Raw genomic sequence first — 18,065 nt, forward strand, 5'->3', positions numbered from 1 at the left:
CAACACAACAGCATGAGTATGCACTCCTGATGTGCCTCTTCATTGATACATACATGCTGATTTGGCTTAGACTACAACGGGTACGAGACCTCATACACGTCGTATGGTGCAGGCGGCGGCGCCGGTGGGGGAGGCTTCATTCCCGGAGATGGCAGCCAGCAAAGCCCAGGAGGCAGGCGCGAACACACCCAGGATTCGCTGCGTCCCGTGACTATCAAACAGTTGCTGGATGCTCAGCTCGAGGCTGGCAGCAACGACACGTTCAAGATTGACGGTTCACCGGTTTCACAAGTACGCCATTCTACAGCCTACCACGACGCATGCTAATTGCAAATGTAGCTTACCTTCGTCGGTCAAATACGGAACATCTCAACACAAACAACGAACACCACCTACAGGCTGGACGACGGAACCGGCAGCATTGAAGTCAAGCAATGGGTTGACTCAGACACGGTTGACCAGACCAACCCTACAAAGGCGAAGCTCGTCGAGGGCGCATATTGTAGAGCATGGGGCAAGCTGAAGAGCTTTAACGATCGGAGATCTGTCGGTGCGCAAATCATTCGGCCGGTCGAGGACATGAACGAAGTCTCTTACCATCTGCTTGAAGCCACATCAGTACATCTGTTCTTCACCCGAGGACCTCCTGGTGGTGCAAACACGGGCACTGGTGCTGCTGCCGTCACCAACGGAGGTGGACAACAGGGGACTGGAGGCGGTGATTATGGTGGCTATGACCTGCGCACTCTGACTCCGGCTGCGAGGAAGGTGTTCAACTACCTGAGATCAACGGAGCAGTCGAACGAGGGCATTCACCAACATGCTATTTCGGCACAACTCGGCATGGACACGGCAGATGTAGCCAGGGCTGGAGACGACTTGTTGGCTGGTGGTCTCATCTACACCACCGTGGACGATCAGACCTGGGCTGTCCTCGAGGCAGAATAAGGACTTGAGATGCGGCACGGAACGAGTTGAAGGACACACGATTGATGGATATGCAGAGTGCGACATCGACACAGGGCGAACTCGTGGGGTGATCTTTCAGATGAAGTAACGATGACAATGCCTATCGTCTCTGCGCATTAGTAGAAAGAAAAAGCACACAAGCTGCCACAATCGACGTCGACACTACTGTGAATACAACCTGCGTCTTCCACCCCGTCTGTACCATAGCTTCTCTCTTGCTGTATTTTGTGACCGTTTGGATATAGTTTGCCAGCCCAGACGCCAGGCATAGTAGCGATAGGACCCAGAACACAATCCCGAGCGGCAGTGCAATGCGTTTCTCTTCAAGGTGTTAGCAGTGCTAAGTAGAATATGGTCAAGTGGATCTATACCTAAGCTCGACGGTTTGGACTTGAGATGAAAAGACAAGACAATCGCGACGGAAACAATAGCCATATACACGCTCAACTTCAGCCATGAGAGAAAAGCTACGACGCCGTCAGCTCGCTACCTTGAAACTAATGCTCCATTGTCGACGTACTCCGCTCGTTCGCAGCATGATCTCGCGCATCGGACGACACGTTATCAAACAAGAGCACTCCAAGAAATGGACGTTCTCGAAAGACTTCGCGATCGTACTCGTTGTGTCTAGCATCACGTTAGTGCGACTGGACAGTGTGGAGTGATTTATAGCCATACTGCTTCACGAGAATCGGCTTCCCGCCAAAGAGACTGTAGAACGGCCGATACGGCTGCTCAAGAATTGCTTCATCGGATTCACCAACGTGGCTCGGGTCGCGGAAATCCATCCTACGTATTTTCCCTCGGCCTGGGAATCGTGTAGAGGACTTGCGGAGTGATGCGGAGGAAAATCCGCACAGACCAATTCACTAGCCTGGTGAGGTCATTGCCCGATTGAGACGTCTTCCACCACCATTGCCCGCCAACTCTTCCAACCCAAAACCTCATTGATCCCAGCAACCATGGAAAAATCTCACAGAATCCTCGTCCTGTTCGGCGGCTCAAAGTCAGACTCCAACCTCTCCTACCTCTTCCCCATGTCCTAACCATCTTATAGAGGCTGGAACGCATCAGATTGGACAGCGTCCGACGACCGCGTGCGCGGCGGCGCATCCCAGTCATATCTGGACTGTTCGTCTGCTGTTGCGCGATTCCATGGAAACTTGGACATCAAGACGCTCGGTGGCGCAGGATTCGCTTCCCAGCGCACTACGCTGGACGACAAGCCGTGGGACTTGTCGTCGTACTCGGGTGTGCATCTCGATTTGGGCAAGGCGGATGGGAAGAAGTATACGTTTGTGATTAAGGATGAGATTCTGCCGTTGATGGAGGATGGGCGGGAGCAGAGTACGATTAGTTGGGAGTGAGTAATTTCTTTTTGTTTTGAACTGTATGGTTTGGCTTGGGGGTATGTGCTGATGTATTGATTCACAGGTATGACTTCACAGAAGCGGGAGCGGAGGGATTGTACATCCCGTGGAGTTCGCTCAAGCCAACGTATCGTGGCAAAGAGAAGAAAGATGCGGGAAAACTGGACTTGAAGAATGTCAGGAGGTTTAGTATCATGAGCAGAAGGTATGCTTGTCCTGTTCATACTTTTGCCGCAGCATGTTTAGCTAACATTGCGACACTATAGCTTCTTTGGCGGTCAAGAAGGCGACTTCTCGCTCGAAATCAAGGCAGTCAAAGCTGTTCGACAGTCCTCAGATCTTGAGGGCGGTATCCAGAATGTAAGACTCAGTAACAAGCTTTGAGTACGCGGACAATTGACGCCAGTATGCAGAGCAAGGAAGCTTGGTCTTGGAAAAACTCGAACCTCGTGGGTCTTGGAATTATTTTGTCTACTACGTGGGTTGTCAGCTTTGCCTTTTGCTGGTGGAAAGGGATTGACACAAGCCATATGACTTTGTCGCGTTGGTGGAGAGTTACAGGCAGGAAAGGATTCGGGGTATGATAACGTGCGCTTCATGAAGATAGCGACGCGCAGTTGTTACGTGATAGGGCATGTAGAGCTGTTGCTCTGAGGTAATAAAGCTACCAGAGCACAGTCTTCTGTGTTCCAACTCTGGAGTTCATATGACCAAAGTGCGTTCGCGAAAATCGATAGTAATTATGTTGTAAAAGCGAAGTCTTGAAAGTTCGAGGTAGATTCCGACATGGCACTGCCGCTGGACAGTCCTGCAACTTGCAAGGAGAAACACTGTAAGGATTACCTTCGAGAACTCCTCCTTCTACGATACAGCAACGCAAAAGTCACGTATGACGGCTGGCAATCGTGATGCACATGGAAGATGATTATGTATAAATTATGATTACTAATACCCTTGTGCTTCTATCAAGTGATGAGTACCTAATACATTATTCGTTACAGTTCGTTTTATAGCTCATTCGCTTCCTCTGCATCTCTCCTCCGAGAAACACTCTCTCTATTGAATTCCTCGTCTCGCCATCCCAACTCTGCAGCGCCTCTGGCTGCTAACGAACCAACATCCTCCTTCTTAACCGTTTGTAGCATCAGCTCAACATCGAAGTCGAACTTTTCCCAAGTCGCGGCTTTTACGACTTCTTTGAACTCCTCATCTGCGCCGTGTTCGCCTAACAGAACAATCCGGTTCGGTGGTAGGGACATCGGTGCGAGGACGTTAAGGATCATCTCGTGAATTCGCGCCCAGTACTTTGCTCTCGGGATTTCGTAGACTGGCAGATCCCACCATCCCAGCGTTGTGTCCGATCCATAGACGTATGTTCTTTGTTCTTGGAATGCGCTCTTCAATGTCATCGCTCCGATACTGAACGAAGAGTTATCGAAGTTAAAGTAGAGGACTGATTGGTCATTTGCTGGAGACTGGCAGTCTGAGCGAGACGACTGACTTTCGCACAGGCCGTGTCCAAGGCCCGCGTACGCTGCATTCGCATCTTGGTATATAATGGTGCCGGCGTGACTTGTACGGAGTCGTGAAGATGTGAGGCCAGCATAGGACAGAGCTTCCCGGACATCTTCTTTCTGGGAATGTGAGAGTCGTGGAAAAGCTGGTGCAATGCTTGTAACTGGTGCAAGTATTTCTGCCTGAAGATCTGAGCGCACTCTGCTCATGAAATCAGATAGTATGGCTGCATCGCGACTTGCTGGAAGGCCAAGCATTCGGCGTGAACTGCGTTGCAGAGAGCGCATGGTACAACGATAGCGCCGCGAAACCTCCTTAGGAACACTTGAATGGCGAGATTGAACATGACTTGACACATTGTTAGCCAAGTCCATGTTCGCACCACCGAGTGCGTACCAGTCTTGATTCTTGAGATCATGCTGCCCTTGTGACCACCGCGATAGAAGATCGATGTAATCCGCATCAGCCGCGACCTTGACCAAAGTCCGCGTAGTTCCATTTTTATAACGCGCCGCAGCAACCGCGTAAGAAGTTGTGAAATGGACTCCAATTGCCAGTGCGGACTCCTCTTGCGCAATGTGTTTCACGACATCCTCCGCGACGTGCCCAGGAATCGGAATCTGTTGCGTCGTCCCAATCACTCTCGCGCTAACCAAGGGCACGACCAAGAAATAGATGAGTTGCATTGTGGGGGAGATGTATTACGATAAAGAAGAAGAAGTGGGTGAAAGGAGTGACTCGGCCAGGAATGGCTGCCACCCTCAGCCCTGTGGTCACGACCACCATGGTTATAAAGACTATTGGAAAGAAAGCCCGCTCGTATCCATGGATTGCACGCGGATGCTACGGGCCCAGATGCATGGTTCCTGGGCCGAAACAGTACAAGGTCTAACCCCTTTGGTAGGCGCCATAGGGTAAGACGGCATGAATGAGGTGACACCTGAATGCAGTCTGTCTGTCGTTCTCGGGGCCTGGTTGACATGGTCAGAATGACACATATCCGTCGGACACTGAGCATAATCGAATTAGCCTAGACTTCGCGACATCAAGAGTCTGCCTGATGAGTGTGCTGATCTTCGTGAGGTGCAGCCAGGTACGGGCACATCCCCCGAATTCACGAGAGCCCGTGCGCGGCTATTTTTGGCTGGCCGCATTTGGACGAGGGGGTCTCCTTGCGAAAACACCATGAAACCTCTCGTTGCAGCGATGCGATGCCTCAGGTATGTGAAGGCGGACAGACCGCATGCATTTTGCAGCTCACCTTAATCTTCTTAACGATATGACCTGGCGGTGCTCGCGTCCGTGGCGGTGCAACACAATTCATGACAATAATAGCTCGTGATAGCCTGTCGTGTTTGTGCCCCTGATTCACAGAGGACGTGTTTGTGTACTTTGTACACAAAGTTTGATATCAGACATTTCTTCCTTGCCGGTAAGGCGACCCCGATACGTGAGCGCCAAGCGCTTACGGCATCGATCTATGCCACCTGCACGTCCAGGCCTATCGTCTAGATCTGCGGCAATATGTTCGATGCGCAGTCACGAGATCTCATCAATCTGTATCCGACAGAGGATACGTTTGTCCAGACGCAGAAGGTTGCCTTGGCTGACAGCAGCCCTACCACTCAGAGTTGCATTCCCGAAGCCTAGCTGCAGGCACAACGCGATGAATAAGCATCAACATATATTCGGCATTGTCCATGCACGGTAAAATTTGGTGTTTTCCGCTGGAAACATGGTCAGGATAGCCGTATGATGTCAAGGAATGGCGTAGGGAGGGTGTCATGCTTTGAAATGCAAATGCGAGTGAGGGGCATCGGAGCCCTAATAAAGCCTCAACAGCTCCCTGGGCTAGCGTTCCAACGACTTCATCTACGCTTCGGCTAACGATATCATACAACCACACCAGGTTGAGTCTAATACAATCATTAAACACAACATGGCAACGCCTGAACCATACACGATTTCCGTGCCTGACTCCTCGATTGAGAAGCTCAAAAGGAAACTATCCGATACCGATTATCCAGATGAGCTTGATACCGCAGATCAATGGCCTTACGGCTCGCCGCTGTCTGACGTCAAGCGACTAGCAAACCATTGGGAAAATAGATTCGATTGGCGCAAAGTAGAATCGAAGCTCAATGAGCTGCCTAACTTCCGGAAACCAGTCAAGGTCGAAGGCTTTGGAAATATCGACATACACTTTGTTCACAAGAGGAGCTCAAAGCCAAATGCCATACCTCTACTCTTTTGCCACGGGTGGCCTGGTTCATTCATAGAAGTCACCAAAATTCTCCCACTCCTCGAAGCAGGCGAAAAAGAGGGCAAGCCTGCGTTCAACGTCGTAGCACCTTCACTCCCCAACTTCGGCTTCAGCCAGAAAATCCTCAAGCCCGGTTTCGCCCTCTCGCAGTACGCAGAAACATGTCACCGCCTGATGCAAGATCTAGGCTATGACAAGTATGTAACGCAAGGCGGCGATTGGGGATTCTACATCACACGCATCATGGGTGTCCTATATCCGGACTACGTCCTTGCATCGCACATTAACATGGTACGCGCACTCGCCCCGTCATTTACTTCCCACCCGGCCATCGCACTCCAACACGCCATTACGCCTTACACCGAAGCCGAGCAGAAAGGCATGCAGCGCAGCGAATGGTTCACCACGCAAGGCCAAGCATACCGCCAACTCCAGGCCACAAAGCCCCAGACTCTGTCCTACGCATTCGCCGACAGCCCCGTCGCCCTGCTCGCATGGATCTACGAGAAATTGGTCGATTGGACTGACGGATATGAGTGGACTGAGGACGAGATTCTCACGTGGATTAGTATTTATTGGTTTAGTACTGCGGGACCGAATGCGCATATTCGCATATACTATGAGGCAAGTCACAACCCGACAGATGTGGTTCCGAGCCGCGAGAGGGCGAGTGAGTGGGTTGGAAAGGTTAAGTTGGGCTTGAGTCATTTCCCTAGGGAGATCACGGTCGTGCCGAGGATTTGGGGCAAGACGCTGGGTAAGTTTATATACGTTATCTTGGAGTAAGGATTGTGCTAATTTACATTTTTAGGTCCGGTCGTGCATGAGAGTGTGAATGATAAGGGGGGGCATTTCGCAGCGTACGAGCGTCCGGACGTTATCACTCATGATTTGCAGAAGATGTTTGGGAAGAGTGGTCCATGTTATGAGATTGTGCCCGGGAAATCCGGGTACTGAGGTGCTTGCTCGCATTGTGAAAATGTACGCGTCCGGAAGTGTCAAGACGAAAGTGGTAGATGAGGGAGAGGTTGTTCTTGATGTGCCCTACTTGCCATATCTTCACGTTACTCACGCGATGGGCTTCCCGAACTGGCTTGTATTTCTACACTTTCCTGTTCAACAGTAGTGATGCTAATACACGTTTATTCCAAAACTCTTTCTTGCATGCTTTTTCTGATCACTGCTATCCCAAACGCGCGACCCCAACCTACCCATTTCTAGGATTGGAAAGGCTCACCCCAGCGATCTCACCAAGTCTCGTGTGTATGAATTTCACGAGTGTTTTTGGTCGAGAGATCGCATAATCAGGAGATTGGTGATTGCTTCGCAATACACTCACGTATGATCACTGTCACTATTTCGTCGAAGTATCGAACCAGAAACCAGCGCATGCCCAACTCGCGCCATTTTCTACTCAAGCTACATATTTCTGTATTCATGTATATACGCTAGCACAATTCATTCGACATCGTCCCAGTACCAATTTGATCAAATAGGATGAAGAAACAGTATGGACAATGTCAGATCGAATGAAGAGTATAAGCTTTCCCAAAGTGCGCGCGCAAGGTCTGACTTATTAACTCCGTAATAATCTCTGATCGTGAAAATAGGAGAGCTGGTGAAAACTGCGCTGCTTTGAGCCGTTTCGGAACGGTTCACGGTATCTGTTCAAGCCATAGAACCCAAACGGAGGGATTTCTGTCACGAATGACTTCGATCTTATAGTACAAAATTTTCGACCGGTGTACAGAGTTTTGATTTAGCGTCTTCTCAACTCATTCACACCATGCAAATGCACAGTTCCAAACCCCTTGCATTGATCACGCCGAGCTGTCACGTCCCATGAAAGAAAAACACCGCCATGGATTAACTTTCAGTACCTCAACCCAACCAGGATCGTTCGTCATCCATTCCAAAAGTCCAACCCAGATATTATCGAAGCAAAGTCTTGTCTGACTCGTAACCCACCACCCTTTACCACAACCGCGAAACAGCTAGTAAACACTCCTTCCTTCCATATCCCACACCCCTCTCCATCACATCACGATAGCTGGATAAGAAAGAGATCGTATACACCGCTCTTTACCTCCCCTGCCTTAAGGCGCTATGGGTACAGGCCCAGAAACGTCGCGGCCCCATATCCCCCCCACAATGAAAGCTTGTGTGGGAGCGTACCCGTCTCCGCAGCCCGCGTCGTTCTGTGCCCCGAGTCGTTTGATCGACTAGCGCGGGCGCTCCCTACTACAACTACCAGAGTGAGAATAGCACATGCAGAATTTTTCAAAAGCGTGCAAGACGACACTGAGCCTGCGACACGAGTTGAAGTGAGGCGGGAGTCGATAGATGATGTACACAATGCGCGTTTGACGCTTATGCAGAGCGTGCTGGAAAGAGGTGGTTAGTCAAGGAAATTACGAATGCCCCTCGCGAAGGATACGAGGGGACGGGGATGAAGGGGGCCGGGCTGGGCTGTGGGACGTTGTGAGTAGGGAATGCAGCTGGGATAGGCATAGGGTGTTGATTAGACGTGGTGGTTATGTGATTGCTTTTTGGAGTAATCTGGGAGTCAGAGAAATTAGGTATTAATTGCCGCGATTGATGTTGGAGACAGATGGGTTGGTGGTATACCACCAAATTCCTTGCTATGAGGCCTCAGACACAAACTTGCTTTTTCTCATCGGCATGATGTCGGCCATGTAAGCATGAACAAGGCCCAGGATGGAATCTAGTCTGTATTGTCATAGATTGATATATGCCGCAACTGTCAGCCGTTGACAGTAGATCTCAGGTAAAGCACACGTGTACTAGTAGGCGGGATCGTGCGGTCGAGACAGGAACAGACCTAGCCAGAATGAGTCTCGAAGGCACGGCAGTTGTCATGAAAGCTGAAACGTAGACGCGATGTACTATAGCAGATCTTTTATGATCCGCGCTAGCGTTGGGCGGCGCTGCATGTTCTAATCACTAAATACTGTTCCTGCATGTCATCGGACTCCACAAACGATGTAGGTATGGTTTCTCCTGGCCTGTGGGCATTCCATGGCTGGCGTTCGCTTATGGTGACCAGTTGAGTACTTGCTCCCGTGATCAGGGTTTGCAGTCTCCGGCGCCTATGGTACCAAGCACCTACAGAAAAGGTAAGAGTGCTCCACAGATATTGACGCAATCTGACAGCGGAGGGCTGCATTGACTCAGGCATGGGAAATAAAGTTTATGGGAAGTGGGACAAGGCAGGAATTTCGGTGACTTTTACCGTCTCAAATGTGTTTGCCGCACCGTTGCCAGAACCAGGTATGCCAGCGGAATCAGAAACTTGATCACTCGAAAACCCCGCATTAATGGGTAGCAAGACGATACGGGCGACAAGAATGTAGAGTGATCTGGACGTCGTGAAGACCGGTTGGAAGTGGAGCTGATTGCCCGGGTAAAGTGATTGTTTCGTAGATCACCGAGGGATTGAAACATTTGTAGCCGGGGTCGTGCAGTGCTAAGGTCCGACGCCCATGGCCCGTCTACGATGTTGTAGACTACAGCGCTCGCCTGTCTGCGAAAACGAAACACCTGCCAGTAGGTTATCTGGGAATATCACTACTCATAACTTACTTATCGGCCCTTCAAGCAGTTCCTACGAGTAAACTTTGCATCTCAAGTCTATCGTTCTCTGAAAAGCACTTCTCTTTGGTAGTGCGGTCCGAGTGAGTCACTAGCATCTATCACCTGCGAATGGCGGAGCTGATCTCGCAATGAGTGGCGGTGGGAGTACAGATGATGTACAGGTGTCCCACCTCGCCTAATACATGTTCGTCGACGATGACCGTTGTGCTAGCCTTTCAAGGGCACAGCCAACATCGAACCTGTTACAAGAACATGTCCGCAACGAGGTACGTACCCCACTCTCCTGCGTGTTGCTCCGGAGATAGCGGTATGCGGTGTCGTAGCCGGGCATCGTGAGGACTACAAGCACCTCAGTTATAGTCACTCGTGCGCGGTAAGCTCAAATCTCGGAGGCATTGAAATGGTGGCCATACGGGAGGTTGACTTGTTGTGCAGACACATCCGCGTGCAGTGGAGTGGCTGGTGATGTTTCGACCCCGGATCCCTGGACGGGAGCGGAAGTCACGACGCACGTGGCATGCAGCCTCGAGCCTCGGCCTGTGACCCACTTTGCAAGCAAACCATTTTTCTTTGGGAATTCCTCGTAGGCTCAGCTTTTACAATAATTTCGGCAGCGTCGAGGTGGAACATACGGAAGTCTATCGCGTCTGAAGGATTAGAGTTTGCGGCTAATGCGGGTCCGCTGCCAAGATCGCATGGGCCGAAGGCTGTCTTATTACACCGTATTGCACCGTTCTGAACAGGTGGAGGAACAGGGAATGAACTTTGAATTCACCATGAGCGCGATGGGATGATGTAAACGTGATATAGAGGTGGGGGAGATAGAATGCAAGCCACGGTAGACCACTTGTGCTGGTCTTGATTTGTTGTGATATTGATGCATGCGGTAATAGTCTCAGCATCGCCAGGCAGGTTGTCCGACTTTCTCGAACATGCCTTTGCGGTTTCTGTGGGATGGCGCGCTGCAAGTGGCTTTTCTAATGCGAACTCCAGGGTTCATGCAGTGGTCGACCAGGTCATGCTCGGCGGCAGAACGGACGGAATGCGGTTGCTTCGAGGATGCGCCTGTGGGCGCAGAAGGCTGCAAGCCTCGTCACTGAGGTCGAGAAAACTTGGCTTCCGCTGCAGAAGGAGCGTGATTGACAATGCGAAACACGCTACGTAGCTGTTTCGGGGGCGAGGCGAGCGCATACGACTCGAAGCACAGCCAACGATTCATGTCGGCCTGGACGACGCGGGATTGCTCAGCTTGCAGCGGAATGTGACAGGTGTCGAGAATGAAGCTAAGCAAAATGCGCGTTTGACATGTCGCTGCGAGTTGGATTGACACGCGATGCTTCCAACGACAATGTGACTTGGTGGAGCTTTCAGGCTGCTCGGAAGACAAGGCTTGCGTGATCGGGGGTCCTCGATGTGAGGCATACACAGGCTCGATCGGGCCTAGCGCAACGCGTGAGGAAGAAGGAGAGGCGATCCGCGGCTCACAGACATGCCATGGAGACTAAAGAGGGCGCGGGAGATTGCAATGTTAGCTCTGGCTCCTCAATAGGCAGGGGCGCACCGCAACCAGACAGTGGCTGGTCTATCAGCAAGTCGAGCACGGCAGAGAACGTGCGTGCGAGCAGCGGTGCGGTGCCCAGTGCCCGTGTGCAGCGAAGATGGCTCGGGGCACAGCATAAGCAAGTATCGAAGCCGAAGCCGAAGCCGATGCCCAAGAGGGATGTCGCCCTGCTGCAGTCACAGCGGGTATCTCTGCGCGTGCAGTAGCGCAGAGGTATACACGCCCTTGGGCGGTAGTGTGTGCATGTCCAGTTGTCATGGCCTTGGAGGTCGCGGCGAGAGAGGCCGCCAGGGTCCATAAGCTTTACTGTGGCCCCCCTGCGACTCCCCAGCCATGCACCAGCGGTCCGTGCGCCATCCTCCTGAGAGATATTCCCCACTAAGGGGCCGCCTGGCACTCACTCTGCCTGTCCGCCCGCCATTCCCTTCGCCGTGAAATATTTCTGCCATTCTTCATTAACCTTTACACACGCATAATCTGCCCTGCCCCAGGCTTATACTCGCGATCCGCGCGCGTCACACGCGTCCCAGTAATACCCGCTGCCACTGCCACTGCCACTGCCATTCGTAGCACCACATGCGGCCCGACACCCACCGCCAGCCAATCTCGACCATAGCGCCAGCGCAACTCTGATTCTCACTCCTGCCACGCAGGACCGCGATACCATTGCGCACAACACAACCGCGTAGACGGCCCTGCCGTTGCCATTGACGCCATGGCATCGCCTCCAGCATCGCCGCCGACGGGAGGCGGTATCCAGCGCCCAATGAGTGTCATGCTCCAACGCACCGGACGGTCCTCCAGCCGCCTCAGCATGTCCTCGAAGATGGGCGGAGGGAGCCGCGCCTCCGACGAGGACGGCTCCAAGACCGCAGTGAAGGTGGCCGTCCGCGTGCGACCCCCACTGAAACCTGGCGATCCGGGCTTCGAGCTCATCCCTCAGCGATTCCGCGCGCCCACATGTCACGTCACGTCGCCCTCAAGTCTTGCGGTTGACGGGTCTGGGGGAAGGAAGATGTTCGTCTTCGATCGCGTGTTTGGCGAGGACATTGACCAGGAAGGCGTTTTCGACTACGTTGTAGACAGCGTCAACTCGTTCGTCCAGGGATATAATGTTTCCATCCTGGCATACGGCCAGTCCGGCGCCGGGAAATCGTACACCATGGGCACTACTGGGCCCACTGAGCAGGGAGATAGCCAAATCAAGGGTAAGTCCAGAGAGCGGCTGCGCCAGAAAGAAACAACTCTAACAATACACCAGGCATTATCCCCCGTGCTGCAGCTACATTATTCGAGACGCTGGAAGGACCGAGTCTGAAAGCATCTGGATCAGGTATACGCGCTCCCTCACGCGCGTCAGGCTTCGGATCCCAAAGCTTCGCCAACAAGTCGTCCGCCAACAGCAACTGGCAGCTGAGAGCTACCTATGTTGAAGTAAGAACACATTCCTTCATAGCGATGCTAGGCAGTTGTACTAACTTATCAGATCTATAACGAGCAATTGCGCGACCTGCTCCTACCGGAAAACACACCCCTCAACGAGCGACCAACAGTAAACATTCGCGAGGACCGCGATGGTAGAATTCTTCTTACCGGACTTACGCAGATGACTGTTACGTCTGTCGAAGACCTCCTTGGGGCCCTTAACTTTGGATCTGCGATCCGACAGACAGATGCTACTGCTGTCAATGCCAAGTCATCTCGTTCTCACGCTGTTTTTAGTTTGAATTTGGTCCAGAAGAAGGCATCCTCTGCACCAACATCTACTCGCGAGAAACGTCGATCAGTGCCCATCGAGATGATGTCCGGATCAACAGAGAACTGGATTACAGTCGACAGCAAGCTTCATTTCGTAGATCTTGCAGGTAGCGAGAGGCTCAAAAACACAGGTGCACAGGGCGAGAGAGCGAAAGAAGGTATCTCCATCAATGCCGGTCTGGCAAGTCTCGGCAAGGTCATCTCACAGTTGTCGTCGCGCTCTGGCGGCTCCTACGTTTCTTACCGCGACTCACGTCTCACTCGTCTCCTGCAAGACTCTCTGGGTGGCAATGCCATCACGTACATGATTGCTTGCGTCAACCCAGCCGAGTTCCATCTGAGCGAAACTTTGAATACTGTTCAATACGCTCAGCGAGCTCGTGCTATTCAGGTCAAGCCCCAGATCCAACAGGTCCACGACGACAGCGACAAACAAGCTGCTATCGATCGCTTGCGCGCTGAAGTTCAATTCCTACGAGACCAAATCCGGTTGTCGGAGCGGACCGACCGGAAGAAGGCTGGAGCACATGAGCGAGGCGAACGCGGCGAACGCCAAGAAGAACGTGAAATGGAGCTACAAAATCAGCTCCTCGACGTGCAAGAGAACTACAATGCTCTTAGCGCTCGCCATGCTAAGCTGATTACTGAAATCACCAAGGCGCGTGACAGCGACGATGCCGATACTCCGATGCTCAAGGATGCCATTGGCGACTCTGCTCTTGAGCGACTAAAGCGTTCCAACTCTTTCGCGGAGGCCGTTGAGTCAGTGGTCCTAGAATACGAAAAGACCATCCAGACACTAGAGTCGTCTCTCTCTAGCACTCGATCCACTCTGTCCTCCCACGAAAGCGACTTGCTCGAGAAAGAGACTCGCATTGCGATCTTGGAAAGTCAGAACCACCACCTGCAGGCTCGCATCCAAAAGGCGATTGACCGAGACGCCAGCAACGAAGAGTATGTGAAGTCGCTGGAGCATCAGATTGATAGCTCTGCCAATGGCATCGAGAAGAACGACAGCACTATCTCCGAATTGCGCGACAAACTTCAAAAGGCTCGCGAGAACGAATCCAGTTGCGAAGAGTATATCTCAACCCTGGAGGAGCGCCTTGCAGAGAACGAACAGGAGGTTGAGATCATGACTCGCGAGATCGAGCGGCTGAAGCATGTCGTGGAGCGTCAACGTAGCATTGGCAAATTGGACAACTTACTGTACGAATTAGACACGATGCGTCATACTGATGCAAAGACAGAAGAGACACTGGTCAACGGTCATTCTAAGACCAACAGTGATCCCTTCGTCGACAAGCGTCCTCAGTTGGAGCATCGCGCCTCGAGTGGACCGAAACATCATTTCAGCACCAGTGTAGACGCCATTGCAGAGGAGCCCGATACCGAACGCCCTTCCACAGCCGGTGCAAGCAAGGATGGATCCAGAGAACTTGATGGCAGCTCCGCTATGAAATCCGTTCTAGTCAATGGGCGCTCTAACGGGATGTCAACCAACGAACCTGATAGCCCAAATCAGTCGCGATTTGTACATGACAAGCTTGACTCCGTCACGCAGGAGCTGTTTGACCTACGTGTCGAACATGAAGGCACATTGCAGGACTACGAGCGACTTGCCAGCAAGTACCAAGAAGCTCTACGTACTCTAGCGGCTCTTCAAGATAGTGTCGATGAAGCGCGTCACCGGCAACCAGCGTCGGTGCCTTCTTCTCGACGGCCATCTATCACCAGCAACGAAGGGGAAAATGGTCTTAAGGTTGAAGATCTTTCTTCGTCACGTACTTTATCCGCAGAGCTTTCGATGGCAGAAACAGACACTGTCGAGCTTCCAGATGATGAAACCGAAAGCCGCCATGATCAAGTCGAACAGCCAAAGTCTCGCGTCGATATACAGTTGACCCGTGAGCTCGAAGCTCTGAGGTTGCTGCATTCGGAGAAGGAAGAGCGTCTTACCAAGCTCAACCAGAGCTACTCTGCACTCCAGGAAGAGCACCAAGACACGCTGGACTATGTGGAGGAGCTAAAGTCTGATCTCGCCAAAGCTCACATGGCGCGCCCATCTTCACCCTCACTAAGCATGATCCGTCGAAAGTCCAGCCAGGCTGTTCTTGCGAACGATCGCTCCAATCGTGCCTTTGCTTCGCTACGCAACATGGCTCTGGACACCTTTGAGGAAGACAGCCCGAGCATGATTCAGAACTTCGAGCTGAACCTGAACACCATCATGTCGGAATTGCACCTCAAGTCTGAACGTGTGCAAGCACTAGAGGGAGAGGTTACGTCTGTCAGGAAGGAAATGGAAGGCAAGATGACTCTGATCAGTGGATTGACTAAGGAACGATCCAGCATGAAAGCTTCATCACCACTCGATATCTCGATTGTCGCAACCATGCAAGACCAGATGAAGCAAAATGAAGAGCACATGAAGGAGCTTAAGGAAACCCACACTCAACGAGAGCTCGAGCTTCAAGAGCAAATTGCTAGCCTCAAGGCTTCAACAACGCGGTCTACAGAGTCTGTCGACGACGCCACACCGCAACCTCAAGTTTCGCATGACCGAAATATATCAGGTGCCACGAATGACGACGGTAGTGCAGAACGCGCCGAGCAGCTGACATCACTCACTGATGAGGCAGCCATGTGGCAGTCGAAGCATGTTGAGGCTATTGAGGCGGCTCGGGCCCTGAAGAAGCAACACCTGGAGAAGGTGGAGCAGCTCGAGCTAGCCAAGCAGCAGCTCGAAACTGACCATGCGGCTCGTATGGTGGAGATGGAGAAGACCATTGGCGCTGAGGCTCAAGCTGCACTAGAGCATGAAAGATCAATCCACGCTGAGCTTGTAGCTGGTCTGCAAGCCCAAGTGGATGAGCACAAGGCGACTGCGGGCAGTAATGCTGCTCGTCTTGCTGAGCTGGAAGAGTCACATGCCAGCATCATTCGCCAGGTAGAAGAAGATGCGGAGGCAAGGGCGCTCACCGAAAAGGAGCTCGAAACCCACCGTTCGCTGGTCTCCAATCTTGAGAAACAAATCGACGAGCACAAGTCTGCCATCGATTACCATCAGCAGGGCATGGACTCGTTGAAGGAAACTCATAGCGCCGAGCTCGAAAAGCTTACCAATGAGCTCACGGGCCACAAAGAATCTGTGTCTTCACTCGAGGCTGACCTTTTGAATGCCAAGGGTGAAATGGACAATCTGCTCAAGGGTATTTCGGCTGCTCTAGGCCAAGAAGCAGACATTGGCACAGTACAAACCCATATCGAGTCGCTAGTAGAGGAGAGAAAATCCATCAAGACCCAAATGGACCAGGCTATCGCCGACTTACAAACGGCGAGGCAGGAACTTTCCGAAGCTACCGTCACTGTCGGCACTCTCAAGGACAATCTCAAGGAGTTCGAGATGATCAACGCGGAGACTCTGAAGGAATTGGAGAAGGTGAGCGAGAAGGAGCGTAAAAGTAATCGCTTGGTCGAGGAGCTTGAGGAGCAGCTCAATCAGAACTGGGATCAGCATGAGTTGGCGAACAACCGTCTTTCCGCTCTCCAGACAGAGCGCACTCGAGAACTCCAAGACGCTATCGTGCATGGGGAATCTCTCGAGAAAGAAGTGCAGGAGTCTCGCATCAAGATCGCTCTTCTAGAGGTAAGGATCATTGACTCTACGAGCAAAGCTTTGGTCGATGCTAACTTATGCAGTCACAACTCATGGATGCGAAACGCAACTCGGCCCGTGGCTCTACCATTGACCCAAGGGAAGATCTTCAGCGGTCAAACTCCAACAACTCCACTGCGCGTAAGAGCGTAGCTCATACCTCCTTACCATCCCCACCACCCGCTATTCCTCTACCTCCACTGCCACCTGGCAGCCCCCCACCTCAGACAAACGGACCATCACCTCCCACTTCTCGGCACCAGAGCAAGGACATTGCCCATGCTCAATTGGTCGAGGATCAGGAAGCTCGCATTCGTACCATCGAGAAGCACTTGTTTGCTGAGAAGCAACTGACAGCCACTCTCGAGGACGCCCTCACCGATCTTGAAGCTTCTAACACGAAGACCAAGACCGACCTGGACCAATACAGGAAGAAGTGCAACAGCCTCGAGGATGAGCTCAACGTGATGCGCAAAGAGCGCAGCGCCGCCCGCCACTCCCTCCAAGCAGTTGAAGAGGAGCGCAATGCCCGTCTCCGCGTCGAAGCTGAGCGCGCTCATCTCGAAGCCCGCATGGCGGCACTAAACGACGCCAACAAAAAGGGCAAGAAGAAGGGGACACTCAACTGCTTCTAAGCAGATATCTTCCCAGCCCACCATTTTCAACATTCACTGTACACTTCTTTACAACCTTTCAACCCTTTGCTTCTCAGCTGGCGCATACTCCCTTCTTCCACGAAACAGGAAGTTCTCGTTACATACCCCCTCCCGATACACCAAAGTTTGCGAAACACTTTTTTTCTCTCTCGAATGGCTTTATGTTTTGACGATCTGCAACGTTTGGGGGCTTTTGGCATTTCCACCAGCCTTGGCTTTTTTTCACATACCCCCGCCGCCCCTGTTACATACCCTCGACCCACCACGTCCCCATCCTGCCCGGGCATGGGGCGCGGTCAATTAATGTATTATAAAAACTGGCAGATTGATATTTTGGACACGGATGCAGATGCAGATTCTTGGACGAGTAGTGAAATGGTACAAAGAAGCCTTTTTTTGGACGGGATTTTGGAAAGTTTGCAATGAGCTATGGGATGTGTCCTGAGTCTCTTTCCAAGGTGCATAGTTGGATGAAGTGTCAGATCTTGATATTTTTTTCCTTTCTTTTTTCTTCTCTTTTCCTTCATTTTAGGATTCTTTTCTACCTTTCTTGTGTGTAATTTTGAGGACATTGGCATGTGGATGTGGTCTCACCTGAGGTTTTATCTAGTTTGTATCAGTGCGAGTGGGGATGGGGAATGCACTTCCTTGTCTTGCATCAAAAACCTTTGCTTCGTGATTGATGTTTGGTGTGATGTGA

At 51.9% G+C, this 18,065-nt stretch overlaps 6 protein-coding genes across 6 annotated transcripts; 4 read left to right on the top strand and 2 right to left on the bottom strand.

The window, feature by feature from the left end:
• Positions 1–29: 29 nt before the first annotated feature.
• SNOG_07099 (hypothetical protein) lies at positions 30–948 on the top strand (the record flags this gene model as incomplete). Its single annotated transcript, XM_001797400.1, has 3 exons — positions 30–80; positions 106–291; positions 340–948. 3 exons carry the CDS (start codon positions 30–32, stop codon positions 946–948), a joined length of 846 nt encoding a protein of 281 aa, XP_001797452.1.
• A 983-nt stretch (positions 949–1,931) lies between these two features.
• On the top strand, positions 1,932–2,723 carry SNOG_07100 (hypothetical protein; the record flags this gene model as incomplete). The annotated part of the gene is made up of 4 exons (XM_001797401.1): positions 1,932–1,975; positions 2,027–2,316; positions 2,418–2,544; positions 2,606–2,723. 4 exons carry the CDS (start codon positions 1,932–1,934, stop codon positions 2,721–2,723), a joined length of 579 nt encoding a protein of 192 aa, XP_001797453.1.
• Positions 2,724–3,346: 623 nt separating this feature from the next.
• SNOG_07101 (hypothetical protein) lies at positions 3,347–4,588 on the bottom strand (the record flags this gene model as incomplete). The annotated part of the gene is made up of 2 exons (XM_001797402.1): positions 4,251–4,588; positions 3,347–4,202 (listed from the first exon to the last, which is right to left on the bottom strand). Exons 1-2 carry the CDS (start codon positions 4,538–4,540, stop codon positions 3,347–3,349), a joined length of 1,146 nt encoding a protein of 381 aa, XP_001797454.1. The 5' UTR covers positions 4,541–4,588.
• A 1,205-nt stretch (positions 4,589–5,793) lies between these two features.
• On the top strand, positions 5,794–7,266 carry SNOG_07102 (hypothetical protein; the record flags this gene model as incomplete). Its single annotated transcript, XM_001797403.1, has 2 exons — positions 5,794–6,874; positions 6,929–7,266. 2 exons carry the CDS (start codon positions 5,794–5,796, stop codon positions 7,072–7,074), a joined length of 1,227 nt encoding a protein of 408 aa, XP_001797455.1. The 3' UTR covers positions 7,075–7,266.
• A 2,564-nt stretch (positions 7,267–9,830) lies between these two features.
• On the bottom strand, positions 9,831–10,063 carry SNOG_07103 (hypothetical protein; the record flags this gene model as incomplete). Its single annotated transcript, XM_001797404.1, has 2 exons — positions 9,831–9,944; positions 10,007–10,063. The coding sequence occupies 2 exons, from the start codon at positions 10,061–10,063 to the stop codon at positions 9,831–9,833; spliced, it is 171 nt and encodes a 56-aa protein (XP_001797456.1).
• A 1,945-nt stretch (positions 10,064–12,008) lies between these two features.
• Positions 12,009–18,030, top strand: SNOG_07104 (hypothetical protein; the record flags this gene model as incomplete). The annotated part of the gene is made up of 5 exons (XM_001797405.1): positions 12,009–12,501; positions 12,576–12,727; positions 12,780–14,697; positions 14,872–16,700; positions 16,754–18,030. The coding sequence occupies 5 exons, from the start codon at positions 12,009–12,011 to the stop codon at positions 17,342–17,344; spliced, it is 4,983 nt and encodes a 1,660-aa protein (XP_001797457.1). The 3' UTR covers positions 17,345–18,030.
• Positions 18,031–18,065: the final 35 nt, after the last annotated feature.

The sequence above is a fragment of the Parastagonospora nodorum genome (genome assembly GCF_000146915.1).
Source record: "Parastagonospora nodorum SN15 chromosome Unknown scaffold_10, whole genome shotgun sequence".
Taxonomy (NCBI): Eukaryota; Fungi; Ascomycota; class Dothideomycetes; order Pleosporales; family Phaeosphaeriaceae; genus Parastagonospora; species Parastagonospora nodorum.